Genomic DNA, 14,068 nt, shown 5'->3' with positions numbered 1-14,068 from the left:
GGGAGGAGAAGGAGGGGCTGCGGGAAGTGAGAAGGCATTGTCAGGTTCGGGTCAGGCTGGAGCATCACGGATTAGCCGGGTGTCACTCGGCAGCCTGCAGGCATCGCTGGCAAAGCCGGAGCCAGAAATGTGCGTGCAGGGCTGGGGGCGAGGGCTGCCATGGCTTGTCTGGGCTCAGGGCTGCTCTCCACGTTTATGATCTTTTGGGAAAGCAGTCAGGAAAATGGACTGAATAAAGAGCCCTTTATCCAGGGAGCAGAGAAAATGGCCACTTCTACACCCTGCATTGGAAGTCTAAACGATGCTGTCGTTAGAACTGTTAAAAAACTTTGATTAACAAGAGTTTGTCCACATTTAATCCCAGTCTGGTACCTGCAAGTCTGATCTTGCAGCCAGGGAAGCTGCTGCCAGTGGAGCCACCAAACTGAAAACGTGGTGCTGGTGGGAAGATCCTTCATTGTTTATTTCTTCATGGTTGCATCTGGTTTTATGCTTTGAAGTCCACAAGTTTATTTCAATATTTAGTGAATTTTTAGTTTGCTTCATTTCTTTTGTGAAGCAGATAAAGCAGCGAGGGAAAAATACGAGGGAAGGGGCAAAATTCAGAGTCACTTGGGCCACCTCCACAACCTGTGACCACAAGGTGCAAAGGTGTAATTTCCATTCATAAAAGCATATTGTACTGACCCATCACTTCCACATTTTGGCCAGATCTCATAAGTAACTGCGGAGTGCAGCCACCTAAAACAGGACACATGATGTTAACAAAATTGGGATGTTTTAAAATTATTTCTCTTTTCCATGTATGCCTGAGGAATGATGTTTTGTTCACTTCCAACCCAATCATTTTCACAGCACAACAGTTATCAATTTCCAGTACAGTCAAATTTATTCCAGTATGGTCCAGTGCAATGGTCTGACAGGCTTTCAGCTAAATGACAATTTGATGGGATGTGAAAACCACAGGAGCCAGAAAGAAGGTAATAGTCTGTGAGTGGGCCTTATCTGTCTTGCTACAAGGGCAGGGCTTCAAGGGAACAAAACACAACACAGTGAGGAACACAAAGCAAGGGCTGGGCTGGGCTTCACAGGGAAGCAGGTTTCTGTGACTCTTTTAGATCAATGTTTGTCATTTTGCTACTTTGTACAGTGTGGAAGGAACCAAAAGAATCCTTCACTAAAGGAGGAAATGATGCCTGTGAATGGGGAGCCTTATGTCTCTGAAAATTACAGTAATAAAATGTACATCCTCTGTTTTGTAAGGAAACAATCTCAGAACCAAAGTTAGTGACAGAGCAGCCCACAGGATGAGCTGGAAACAGGAGTTTGATGCTCAGCCTTAGGACTGCAGTGAGTGTCTGTGGTATGTCACAGCATGTCACTGCAGAGATGTCTCATGCAGAGCACTGAGGTTTATTCTCCAAGCACCCTTTCAGGCACTGCATCACTTGCCTGTGCACAGGCTGTGGCTGCATTTCACCTTGCCTCTTTCCAAATGTACAGCAACTCTTAATTGGTGATCTCAGTTAGTGCTACTTACTCAGAATCACCAGTAACTATGATCTAATAAAAAAACCTTTATTCTCTGTAAAATGCATTTTAAATAAACAGCAATCTTCTGACTATGAGCTCCTGGTAAAGCATCTTATATTAATGAAGTTTTAAATAGCAAGTGCCAGTTCTGTGCCAGTTCTAACAGCACAGAAGAGAACACATTGTGAAGCAAAACACCAGGTTTTTGTCCCCCAATTTTGTTGTTTGTTAAGTGAGTGCTTGTGAAAAAGATAACTTTGATTTCATTGTTCTTCAACTTCAATACTGCTGCCATTTAAGCCTTTGCTGGTATTTCATCACACATCCAGGAGAGCACCTGCAGGGACCATCCTTGGTGGCAGATGTGGGGCTGACCTGTTTCCACCTCTGGCTCTGGACTGGGTAACATTTCTGTGTGTACAGTTCAGAAAGACCATCCACAGCCCTTCTGTAAAATGAATCTGTTAGCAAAGTTTACCTGAAAACAACACCAGAGGCCAGATGGCTTCAGCTTTCTGAAAAAATTTTGTCAACCAAGGAGTTGCTCTGCAGCTCCCAGTGCTCACCAGAAGCTTCACAAAAGACAAATGAAATTTTGGTTGGAGCATCAAAGACATCTAAATACACTTACACCTTGTTCTCATAATTTGGTTCTGCTCTGACTTGCACAGAAACACAGGTCTAACACTTTTACACAAAATTAAAACAGTTTAGACTTTTGTTGCACTTTTGAAGTGATTAAATTTTGTTTTGAAGCATTTTCTGATGTGTGCAGAGTTTACTAACACTGTCCTGACCCTGGAGACGTGTGATATTTTACAGTGTGCAGTGGCATTTATGTACCCAACCTGGCTCCAATAAATAGGTTAATTTCCATAAATTAAAGGCCAGGTTTCAAACATAACAAGGTGATACAATAATTCTGTAATGACCTTTAGGATTCACAACTGGGGCAGATGACTGGGTAGTCTTTTGTCAGCTGCAGATCCACAGCTTCTACACACTTTTTTTTTCTCATGTAAAATGTTAGAAGTGTTGGGAAAAAACTAGTATCACATAACACCAAAACCCTGAATACATGGGATTTATGATAAAGAAATTACTTAAAATTTTAGATTATATTCCTTGCAAATCCCAAGCTAGTCTCTATCAAAGTATCTCCTGAAATAAAGGTATCTTAAAGGACAGAATGCACAATACAAAACCCTTACTGTCAGGACAGAGTTAATATTCAGACATTGGAGGAAGAGTCAGGAATGTCCAACTGTAGATGCTGGACAAAGAATTTATTTTGGTTTTCAAAATCAAGCCATGGCTCATCTGGATTTGGATTTCACTTCATAGAAACATCCACTGGGTATTTGATGCCAGCTTTGATTCTTTAATAGAACTCTTTAAAAGCCAGTGAAGTCCCCTTTTATTTGGCCTCAATTATTGGAATTTAATTGCTACTAAATGACGTATTAATCATTATTATACCTGTTTATGTAAACCAGACAAGAGTAAGATCTTATGACCTTAAAATAAACTGAAGAACCACATACCATGTGATTAAAATGAGCAAAAGATAGAAACCTGGCAATGAGAAGAAAGCACACTGAATTTAAATATTGTTCTTACAATTATCTTGGTTGTCCAAAGAGCAGTGTACACAGGTTATGGTTAGTAGCTAAACTGCAATTTAACTTCAATTTCCAGAGTCTGATTCCAAGTTATTCTTTATTCTGGTTTTTAAGTAAAGTGTCTGAAGTTACTTCTGCTATGTGCTCTCTTTCTTGGGTAATCTTTCCAAAGGATATGACTCACTTCTCCATTATTTGTAAAGAATATGGAAAAAAGTAAAATATTATTATTTTGTGGGCATTTGGAAATGGATGTTAAAAAAAAAAAGGTGGGATGTTGATCACTGTGAGTCATTTCTTGGGAAGAAGGGAAGAACAAACACTGGCTGCTGCCTTGCTGCTGTGAAAGCCAAGGACTTAGTGCTGACTCAAGCAATAGATATTGATGGCTGCAGAACACAAAGGAGATCTTGCAGCAGGGTTAAAGAGGAAAACCTTTCCCCTTTAAGTGATAAGGAGTTAGAGGGAGCTGCCTGCATTGATTCTTGGGGGCTCCTTTTTGTTTAAACAACCTTCTGGTTTGAACACCTTGCCAGTTAGAATTATGCTGTGCAAACAGCAGCTCAGGGAGTCCTTCTGAGTTTCCAGAAATCCTGGCAAATCTTCAGGTGCATAATGAAATGCAAGACTGAGCTCCAGGGCACTGAGGGAGCTGCTCCAGTAACTCCCAGTGCAGTCACCTGCTGGCTCTGAGCATCTCTCCCTGGTTGGTGCAAATATTGGTATACACAAAACTGAAGTGATATAAATCCTTTGTAACCCATTTGCATATTGATCAACTAATGGAAAAACCCTGTTTTCACACTAAAACTGATTTTTCAAAGTGACTTTGTGTCACTGTGGCCTTTGTGTACTTTATTTCCTCACTGGGAACTACTCACTTACGTGATTAACTACACAAAATAACAGCAAAGCACACCCAATACAAAACCCAGTGTATTTTATGAGTAGAAGTTCTCATGGAGAAACAATTATAAAAATTTGCACTATTATTCCAACTTCCAATGAAAATTTTTAAATTATAGTCTTATTAGTATTAATAAAAATAGTATGTGCTTTGTGATCTTCTGAGTTTATTCATTGTTATTTCTAAGTTACAAGCAGAAGCTCTGAAGCAGAGTTAACAGCTTGGATGCCATAGATTCAATTAAGTAAAATGAAAATGTTCATACTTTACCACAATGATTATGGATTTTTACATAAATAGCAGAAATGATCAACAGTCCAACAGTCCACTACTGGATATTTCCTTAGGAATGCAGGTGGGTCTTTGTGCCTCTTTATTTCATAATGTCACTCAGAGAGCTCACATGGTCACTGCTTACTACCGACAGCTCCTTTGCAGCTTTGGATTTGAAAATTGGTTTCAAGTGCCAGTGCTGGATCACCTGATCTCCAGCCAATAAATCCCTGGGTAGTTTTAGGTACTGGAGGAGATGGAAGCACCTAAAATCAAAGTAATGTAAAACTGAATGATGAAAAGGTTTTTGGGTGAAGTTTCTGTCATGCAGCATTTTCTTTTGTGCTGTAGTGTTATAAAACCAACAATCAAGTAATTGTTTAGTAGTGTATGTTGGAATTATTTTCTTTTTCGAAAGTTTGTTTCAATACTAAGGGCTTTAATTGCTTAACATCATTAGAATTTTAAAAAATATTATTATGTATGGAAAAAGCTCAAGCTGAAGATAATCATCATCATCTTTAATTAACTTCTGCCAACAGGAGAAATAGTGTTTTCTCCTTGCTGCAATGTATTTGGTAGCAATGCAGCTGTGGAACAATAATTTTAAATCCAAAGATATTACTGACCAAGCTGGCTTTTACAGCAAGAACTACTTATTCATTCTACCTTCCTTCTACTTGAAAAGATGGGTGAGCAGCAAGTTAATCTGCAACTAATCTAGCTAAAAAGGAAACAAAACAAAACCCAATAGACTCTGCTCAGTGACTGCTGTGCTTTCTTTGGCTGAATCATCTCAATTGGGCACGTTCTATCATTTCAGCATCTGGGGACTTAGCAGAGAAATACACAGCAAGAGAACAATGTTTCAGTTCTCTTGCCAGAGTTGCTTCACTTTGTTCTTTGGCCAAGATTAGAAAATGTTTATGATATTTAGGTGGAGCAGTTCCTCACAAAAAGATAATTTTTATGGCCAAAAGTGCCACCCACTGAGCAGGATAATGAAGGAAATCATGTCCCACTTTTGGTCTGGGGGAGGGGACTATGCAGAAGCTTTTATTAGTCTAACCTAGAGAGAACAGATTTGACTGTTATCACAAGGTAAATGTGCAGAAAGACAGTTCTGAAAAGGATGTATGAAACTTCACTCTGAATATGTAAAGAGTGACCTAAATCACAGCTAACCCTTCTCTTCCTCCCAGTTCTGAGGTGAAATGGAAACTCTGCTCCAATGTGCACCAGGCTCTGCACACTTGTGGAGCAGCTGATAAGTGCAGGATTTGTTAATGCACCAACACCCTCAAGGGACTGAGACTCGACTGAAACTGCAGCTGGACTGAGATTGGAGGTTTGGGACAAAACTGAAGAACAAGTAGCAGTAATGGCAGAAATTATGCCATTTCATTTCTTTACCACTCTCAGCCCTAGCTCTTAATTTTTAATTTAATCTCTGTAAAAGCTTTTACTGCTTCCTTACCTTATCTCCCCACCCTTGGAATCCTCTGAAATAAAGTTCAACAAGTGAGAATTTCCAATCTCCTTTATTTCCCTGCTCTTCCCTAAGTGGACTAACCTTCCCTTGTATTAGCACATTCTGCTTCCCCTTTTGTGAGAATGTTCCTCTCCCAATGTCACTGCTTTATTTGCCTGTGGAGTCACCCTATTCACTGGTGATCCCAACACACTGTACTTGTAAATTAAACCATCAGTCACATTCTACTCTCCAGCTGTTTGACAGCTTTAAGACTCTGAATGAACATATCAATCATATAACAAAATTCATGACTTGGGTTTCTTAGAACTGGCTTCTTATTAATTTGTGGTACTAAAGAGGACAGTGGTATTGTCTCTGCCAAAAAGCAGATTCTTAAATAAAGGTAGAAAAATTATAGCCATGTCCAAAGGGCAATTCCTTGTCTTAAACAAATGCTTTTAAAGCATTATTTGTCTTGCAAATGCAGTTTACTTTGGCCTTTAGTTAAAGACCCCCTCCATAAGACAAGTGTTTTTCAGAGCTTGTGTGGTTTCTTAAGACAGATGTTGCTGCATTGCAATTTTAAAATCTAATTTTCTAACCTTAATGTATTTTTCTACAGGTGTCACAGGTCGAATCCGCAGGTGATCTGGAAGCTGAAGCTTGGGCTTTGCATCTTCTTTCTTTTCATCTCCAATCAACTAAAACAAAAACATATTTAAAAATGGAACTCTTTATCTTTTGAAATGTACTGTAATATGTGATTTTATTTTTTTTGTTTCAGAGGACATCCAGACTACATTTATAACTATGCAGGGGCTGTATCAATCCCGTTCTTTAGTAAAGAAATACTGTGATTCCAAATGTAACATCATGTGCTACTGTATTCTAATATCTAAACATCACTGAGAAGAGACATCACTCCAAATATTTTCATTTGTTGTAGATTCCCCCACTGACAATTTAATTAGCTGGAACCTTTTCCCCTAGATTTTTAAAATACCATATGGAGAGACAAAGGGGAAATATTTTCCTGTCAGTACTAGTACTTGTTAGCACTACTAGGAGTCTTCTCAAGACAAATACATCAGGATATGCACAGCATATAAATTACCATTGATGTGTTTTATTCAGAGGAAAACTGAATATTTGAACCATTTCAAAAGTAGTGCAGTTGCTACCTTGGATGCAAGAGTAGTGAAGCATATTCAAAACATTTCTAGTCTTCTGTGCTCTCATCATTTTGTGTCCAGATAAATTTGTGCACAAGTAGATTTCATGTGTTGCTTTTATTATAAACCATATTATATGCCATTCAATTTTACCTCCTCAAGAGGTGTTTTCAAAAATCCCCATTTCTCAGCCCATCTTTTAGCAGCTTCTGCTTCCTTTTCAATCTGGTCTTTCCTGCAATCAACAGACAAATATTTAAGATTACTTTGAAAACTTTCATTTACAAAAAACCCCAACCCGCCAACCCAACTGCTGATGTCACAAAGCACAGCGCCTTAGCAGGAATCTAAGCTTCCATCTCAAAACAGCAAGTTTATGTACAAATTATCATTGTCTGAGTCAGAGCTAGTGGGAAAATACTTTCCAGAGGTTTCAAACACTGCATGTGAACGCACTGCTTTTAGATTACGCTTTGGTAAGAAGCGGAGGAGGCTGAAAAGCGCCAACGTCCTTTCAAATAAACTTTCTTTTACTGTATTGACTGACGAGATGCCCCGACCCTCACCCAGCGGGCAAGGAGGGGTTCCCTGGAGCCAAGCCCTGACTTTTTTACCAAGGCACGCTCTTTATACAACATCAGACCCGTCTGAGCGCGGAGCCGCGGGCCGGGAGGGGAAGGCGCAGGGAGCAGAGCAGCGCTGCCCGGGCCCGGGGCTGGTACCAGTAGTTGTCCTGCGCTACGAAGTTGTCGCGTTCCATCTCGCCGGAGCCGGGGCGCCTCAGCCCCGCCGGACCCCGCGGTTCCCCGCGGCCGCTCGGGCGTTGCGGGGCAACGGCGGCGCCAAGGGCGGGGGCTCATGTGGGCGGGCACAACACGGCGGGAACGCGTTTCATAAAATGTTGGGAAGTGCTAACACGCTCCCTGAGGGGATGATCCCCTTCTCTCGTCCGATAGCACCACAGCCATATCTCAGGGAAAAAAAGCAAAAAAATTCCCGCTGCCTGCTTCCCTGAAGCCCGTCAGGCAGCCACAAGATGGCGGCGGGGACACTCGTGTGGGCGGGCACAAGATGGCGGAAAGGGCGGGAACTCGTGTGGGCGGAGAGGTAATAATTAATTACTGAAATAAAATATTGGGAAGGGCCGCACACTTTGAGGGGAAGGATTCTTTTCTCTTTCTCTTTCTCTCCTCTTTCTCTCCTCTTTCTCTCCTCTTTCTCTCCTCTTTCTCTCCTCTTTCTCTCCTCTTTCTCTTCTTCTGGTGGCATCACAATCTCAGGGGGAAAAGAGCAAAAATTCCCTCTCCCTGCTTTCTTCAGGCTCCTCAGGAGGCCTGGGGAAGTGCTTGGTAGTTTTTGGTTTTTGGTGTGTCTTTAAATTAAGGAAAGCACGTTTGGATTAAGGTGGTCTAAAATGTCCTGTTAACCTGCCATCCTGTTCGGGGCTCCTTTTGCTACACACTAAAATTGCTTTTGATAATTTCAACACCAGTCCTGTGATACAGTGTCTGATATCTTTTTCCGATAAATGTCTTTTACAAGCTACATGCCTATGACAGAAGTTCTGAGAAAGATCTCAACATACTTTATGGCTTCTATGTGAGAACCCAGAACATATTTACAGGTGGTAAAGGGTTCATTGTGTACCAATATATTAATATTTTTGGCTCTACATGGATTTTTTGTAATTTTATTTTCTTGCAGTTGCAGAATAAAATATTTCAACAAGTGGAGCCAGCTGGCTCTTTGCCCTCGTGGGTTTAAATGGTTCCCTGACCTCTTTCGTGTTGTCTGGAGATTGACTTGTGTAAACACCCTGGAAATAGTTAATGGGACTCTTACACCACTGGGCATTTATTATCCTTATTAGAAAATAAATGCAGAAAGGTTCTGGCTTCAGCTGGTTTATAGGCAGTGTGTTTGAATGTTTAACTATTAGACTTTAAAAAAAATAATCCAAAAGCCCTTAAATATTTTAGAAGACTATATGCATTTATTAGTTATTTTAGAAGACTATATACATTTATTAGTTATTTTAGAAGTACTAAGAACCTCTGTTTGAGTAAGAGGAGAATAAAAACGCCTTCTGTAGTTCTAAAATAGCAATTAATACTGCTCTTCTGGATCTCTGAAAATCATTAAAGTATCAACAAATGGAATATTTCACTTACATGCCATTTCTTGATTCTCTAATTGATAATTAGGCTCACAATTAAATCAGCTGGGTCTCCTATCATACTCATAAATGCTTACTCATTGTCCTACTTAATTAACTCCTGCTGCTTTGTCACATTTATCTCAGGAGTCTTCTTATTGCTTTGATGCTTTCCGTGAAAATGCTAATTTGTTAATGAAACAATCGAATCCGTAGTTTACTGTCAGGGTTTAAACTGCACCAGCATTTGTCAAGAGATGAAACTTCTTATACTAACACTGTGGAAATAGAACTTATCATGTTCAAGTCTTTTGCACTTATTTCTCAGATGAGGGAATGTAGTAAATGAGTAGCTAGTTGTAGATCTTATTAGACTCTTACGAGCACAGGGCAATATTAAAATTGCACTATGAGTGAAATAGGATTTTAATGAGCTAATAATGATACTGAATGACAGGAACACAGGTCTGTTGAGATTCCAGAGTCTCCTGCAGAAAGTCTGGATCTTGTAGCTGCATTACAACAGCATTTATTATCATGTGACAAATGGTGAAGTAGATCCTCTATCATTCCGTGTATCACCTTTAAATAGAATCAAGTTTCAACACTTAGTGCTTTTAAGATGGGTAAATTCTATCTGGACATAGCCATAAATGCTGAAATTCCAATTCTTCCTGTTGTCTTCTGATTAGGAATTATCCAGTTATTCAGCTGTTCAGTAGTGCTGCTGTTGAACAAGAACTCACAACTGTTCTTCAAGAATTTACAACTTGTCCATAACTTGAGTTGCAGATTAGTATCTGGAGTTTGAGAAACCTTTCACCCATGTCAGATATTGCTCCAGCCCTGGGGAAGCAATTTGGGTTTTTTACAGCCCCTGTACTCCCTTTTCTCAGTCAAAAGAAGTGCAGTGTTCTGGGTACTGACTGATAGAGATTAAAACTAACTGAGGGGAAAATGAGATGCTTTAACCCAAATACAGTTTTCTGTGTAGGTGTGCAAATGCTTCCACCAGCACATGATGGGGCAGTGCTGGGTGCTAGGTGCTGGTTTTTCCAATGCTTTGGGATGATGTGTTGGCACAAACACGGGTGTTATTGCTCTGTGAAATAAGTCAGGGAAACAAATAGGCTTTAATAGGCTCTGCAGAAAGTCAGCTCTCTGTTTTAATCACTTTCACAGAACAGCTCCACTAGCAGTTGTGCTTCTGCATGGAGGCAGCAGACAGAATGGAGACAGGAAAAGGTGATGTGAGCTGAAATGAGCAACCCAGGGTAGGTGGGTATCTTAAACCTCTACTGCTGCAGAAAACTGTATAATGCAATTTTGGCTTTGTTGATATTTATGTTCTTGAAAATCTGAGTTAAGTTTTGGTTTTCTGGAAATCTCACATGTCTACCCTGATACAAAAATGTTAAGGCTTTGTATGTTGCTTGTTTATGGAGCAAAGTATCCAGATGAGTACACAAAAGCTTTGTGTGTCACAGTCTGAAATTACTTGAAGAAAACAATCTGTTCTATGTAAGGATTTGTGAGTGTTGTTTACGAGCATCTCCACTCCCATGGAATGTGCTGAGATTTGAGCCTATGTGATGATACTCAGATTCAAGTGCTAAAGAATTGTTGCTAAATCAACCTTTGTATTGTGTATCTGTTTTCTGAACACTTCTGATGCAAGCTAGCAATGGTCTGGTAGAACAGAAACTGGTTTTGTTGTGGAGATGATGGTTACACAGAGGAATTCTTCCTTTGTGGGAGCAGCTCCAGCACAGGGGGCTCTGCAGCTTCTCTAGCACAGGGTCCTGCTGGAGAGATGTTTATAAATGCTGTTTTCTGAGGGGACAGTCAGGGCAGTGTCACACGTGTGCTGTGAGCAGCACATGCTCTCAATTTGGACAATTACCCCGGAGCTCTGTTGCTAAACCAGTATGTGCCCAGTAAGTCCCAAACATTCCTGTGGTGCTATGGCTTTTGGTGGATGTCTGGCAGCTCTGTAGAGGTAACTGGCAGTGCTCTGACTGGGCTCTTTGGCTGGAAAAGTGGAACAAATGCCCTCCACTGATGGCTGATAACAGCAGGGAGGGAGGGGCCATGAAGATGTCCCTAAAGAAACTTGCAGTGGGGTGCACCAGCACCTCACACCCAAAAGTGCCACCTTCACATCCAAAATTTGAAGAGCAGCTTCGTTATTTTCTTTCAGCTGCACTAATCTGGTGTCTTCCCCTCCACATCAGCAGTGTCAGAAGCTCTGAAAGTGAAGCTCTCTGCTGAGGTGTTTATATATCCATTTTTATATCCATGTGTAAAAACTTAGGCTTTTGCATTGAAAATGTTTACCAAAAAAAAATTGGTTAGTACTGGCAGTTTTGTGTTTGCTGCTCCACAGTTTGCAATGTAAGGTGTGGAAGTCTAAAAGAGGATTATTTGAGCATAACTTCGTTGTCTTTTTGTACATTTTGTAATGTTTTTACATAATATTTCAGATGTAGGCAGCCTGAGACTGCCTTGTTATGATTACTGTGATTTAAGTAATGAAGTCCCATTGACACAGACTGGTTTCATTTAAAAAAAACCCTGCTAAAGTCTATCACATCAAGAACATGTTAATTGGAGTTCCTGAATTTCCATTTATGAACGTAATCCAACAGCCTGGTTAGAATCATTATATGTTGTGGCAAAATTTAGAACTCTCATCTTATTGTGGCTGTAATTATCCAGTGGCTTTTTGAAACAGTGAGGGCATGTTTGTTTTCCCAATGATAATATGTTCCTTTTTTACCCATAAAATGGCACTTACAGCTACAGCTTTATGCAGCTTTCTGTGCTTGAAAAATTCAATAATTCCTGAAATTTTATTTGGTTTTGAACAGATTCATTCCTTTTTATTTAAACTAAAGATTTACATGAGAGACTGCTTTACAGTAAACCTGATGGATACAGTTTATTTCTGCCCTCCAAACAAAATTATTTGTTCTGTGGACATGGAGACCTTTGCCACTTTCATACTGGAGAAGGTGTTTGCATTTAAATCCCTGAGCCCCAGGCATTGTCTCAGAGCACAGCTCCCCAGTTCTGGTTGCAGAGAGCTTGCAGAATGCTGCCCTGATGCAGTTTCAAAGAATAAGGCCACCACTTGTAGCCACTGGAAAAATTTGTTATAAATTCCAATGTGCAGCACTTAACAGAACTCTCCTGCTGGTATGAGAAGTACCTATGCACTATATGAATTAAAGATGAAGGAGCAAGACACAATTTTAAATTTTGTTGCATTGTATAAACTGAAATCAAACTCTTCATGGTCTTTGAAAGTATTTTTTGTTTCAATACAGCTTATGTTTGAAATCAGAAAAAGTCCCCTTTTTCCCTTTTGCCTGAAAGGCAGGGGGTCTGGGACATTTTAATAGCTTTCATAGCCTACTCTGCAAATATATTATTGCTGCACAATAGTTTCTTTGCATGAGAATTGCTTAAATGATTCAAAAAGGATTGAAAAATATATTTCAAGTTTTAATTTTATGCACAGAACATTAATGAGCAGTGCCCCTTAGAGACTTGCTGTCAGTTTAACATATTCACAATAATCTCAACACAGATGTTATTCCATCGAAATCCTTTTAGAGAGAAGAAACCAGTAATTTTTCCTTAGAGAATGTCAGAAAATATGTTATTGTTGAAAATTGCATTTTGATCCCAGAATGCTATGTAAAAAATCATTGCTAGGAAGAATAAGTAGCACATTGTTTCTGAGGTAAAATGCATGTGAAACTTTCTTGAGCCTCCTGTAAATTTTAAAACAAGTGAATGTTCTGTTAGTCTCATGCAATTTTGCTTCCCTTGAGGGTGATTGCAGGCAGTGATTGGATATCAGCATCTAATTGTATTCTAATTTAGGAGAGTATTTGTTATAAGTTCACATTTCTCTATTTGTAGCCATCATATGATGAAGTTATTGTCTCTTTTGGATACATTTTCCTCTGCATTCTCTGAGCATATAAATTAAAATACTTGCTAGAGAGAAAGTACATACTTGGAATGACAGTTTTTGTTGGAAAATGCTCCAAGTACCCTTTCTGTTTTGTTCTGTGATATGCCTGTGTTTTCTCTTTGGTGCACTCATGTTGTACTCTGCTTGCTTGGTCTTGCCTGAGAACAGCTCTGAAATTATGCTGGTACTATAAAAATGGTAAGGCTGTAAATATTATGTTTCTCAATATTGGAGGTAAAATTTTCTGTTCTACTTGACCTTAACTAAGGTTGATCTCCAGTGGGGAAGCTCTAGCCAGTTCCCTGGCTAGACCCCAGCCATATGGGAGTGGTGCGTAGGTAATGTGAAAGAGGACATTTGGGGAAGTGTTGGATGACTCAAAGCAATGGTTCTGCAATTTTCCCAGGTTCTAAGAACACTTCTGGGACTGCATAAGTAAAAGAATCAGAGTTGGGAGTGGAATACAGAGTGCGCCATCAGTTCTGTGCAGAAAGAGCTGATTGGAGTAAGTCCCATCAGGTTTTTCAGAAGTTGTTTGGAAGAGGAGGAGGGTGAAACATGAAGGTGCAGTTCACCCATGACCAAAAGCAGGAGAATTGCCAACTGCAGTCAAAGTTTCAACCTTTTCTTGGGGAAGAAGCAGCTCCTACAGCCACTTAGTGGGTACTTTGACAGAAGGAAAGGTTGCAGTTATGTAACACACAAAGTGGGATTTCGCTTTCAAGTCTATTTTATGAGCTCTGATGCACAGAATGGCAGGGATGATGACCTGGTGAAACTTCAGGGAACTGCAGTGGAACATCCTTTATGAAAATGTATTTATTTTGCAAAAGTAGGTATCTTGATCTCTAGTAGCTTTTAATTTCTTGACTCTGCCATCAAGGACAATACAGAGAAAATCTGTGTTTAGATGATGATATAAAATATCTGCAAAACTGTAAGCAGAA

The 14,068-nt window shown here is 39.9% G+C and overlaps 1 protein-coding gene across 1 annotated transcript; it reads right to left on the bottom strand.

Annotated features, from left to right (window-relative positions):
• Positions 1-866: 866 nt before the first annotated feature.
• On the bottom strand, positions 867-7,871 carry C17H20orf85 (chromosome 17 C20orf85 homolog). Its single transcript, XM_033075259.2, has 4 exons — positions 7,704-7,871; positions 7,135-7,216; positions 6,412-6,510; positions 867-4,601 (listed from the first exon to the last, which is right to left on the bottom strand). Exons 1-4 carry the CDS (start codon positions 7,739-7,741, stop codon positions 4,470-4,472), a joined length of 351 nt encoding a protein of 116 aa, XP_032931150.1. The 5' UTR covers positions 7,742-7,871; the 3' UTR covers positions 867-4,469.
• Positions 7,872-14,068: the final 6,197 nt, after the last annotated feature.

The sequence above is a fragment of the Catharus ustulatus genome, chromosome 17 (genome assembly GCF_009819885.2).
Source record: "Catharus ustulatus isolate bCatUst1 chromosome 17, bCatUst1.pri.v2, whole genome shotgun sequence".
NCBI lineage: Eukaryota > Metazoa > Chordata > Aves > Passeriformes > Turdidae > Catharus > Catharus ustulatus.
Note: the sequence above shows the minus strand (reverse complement) of the source record. Positions and strands in the feature narration are given on the sequence as shown.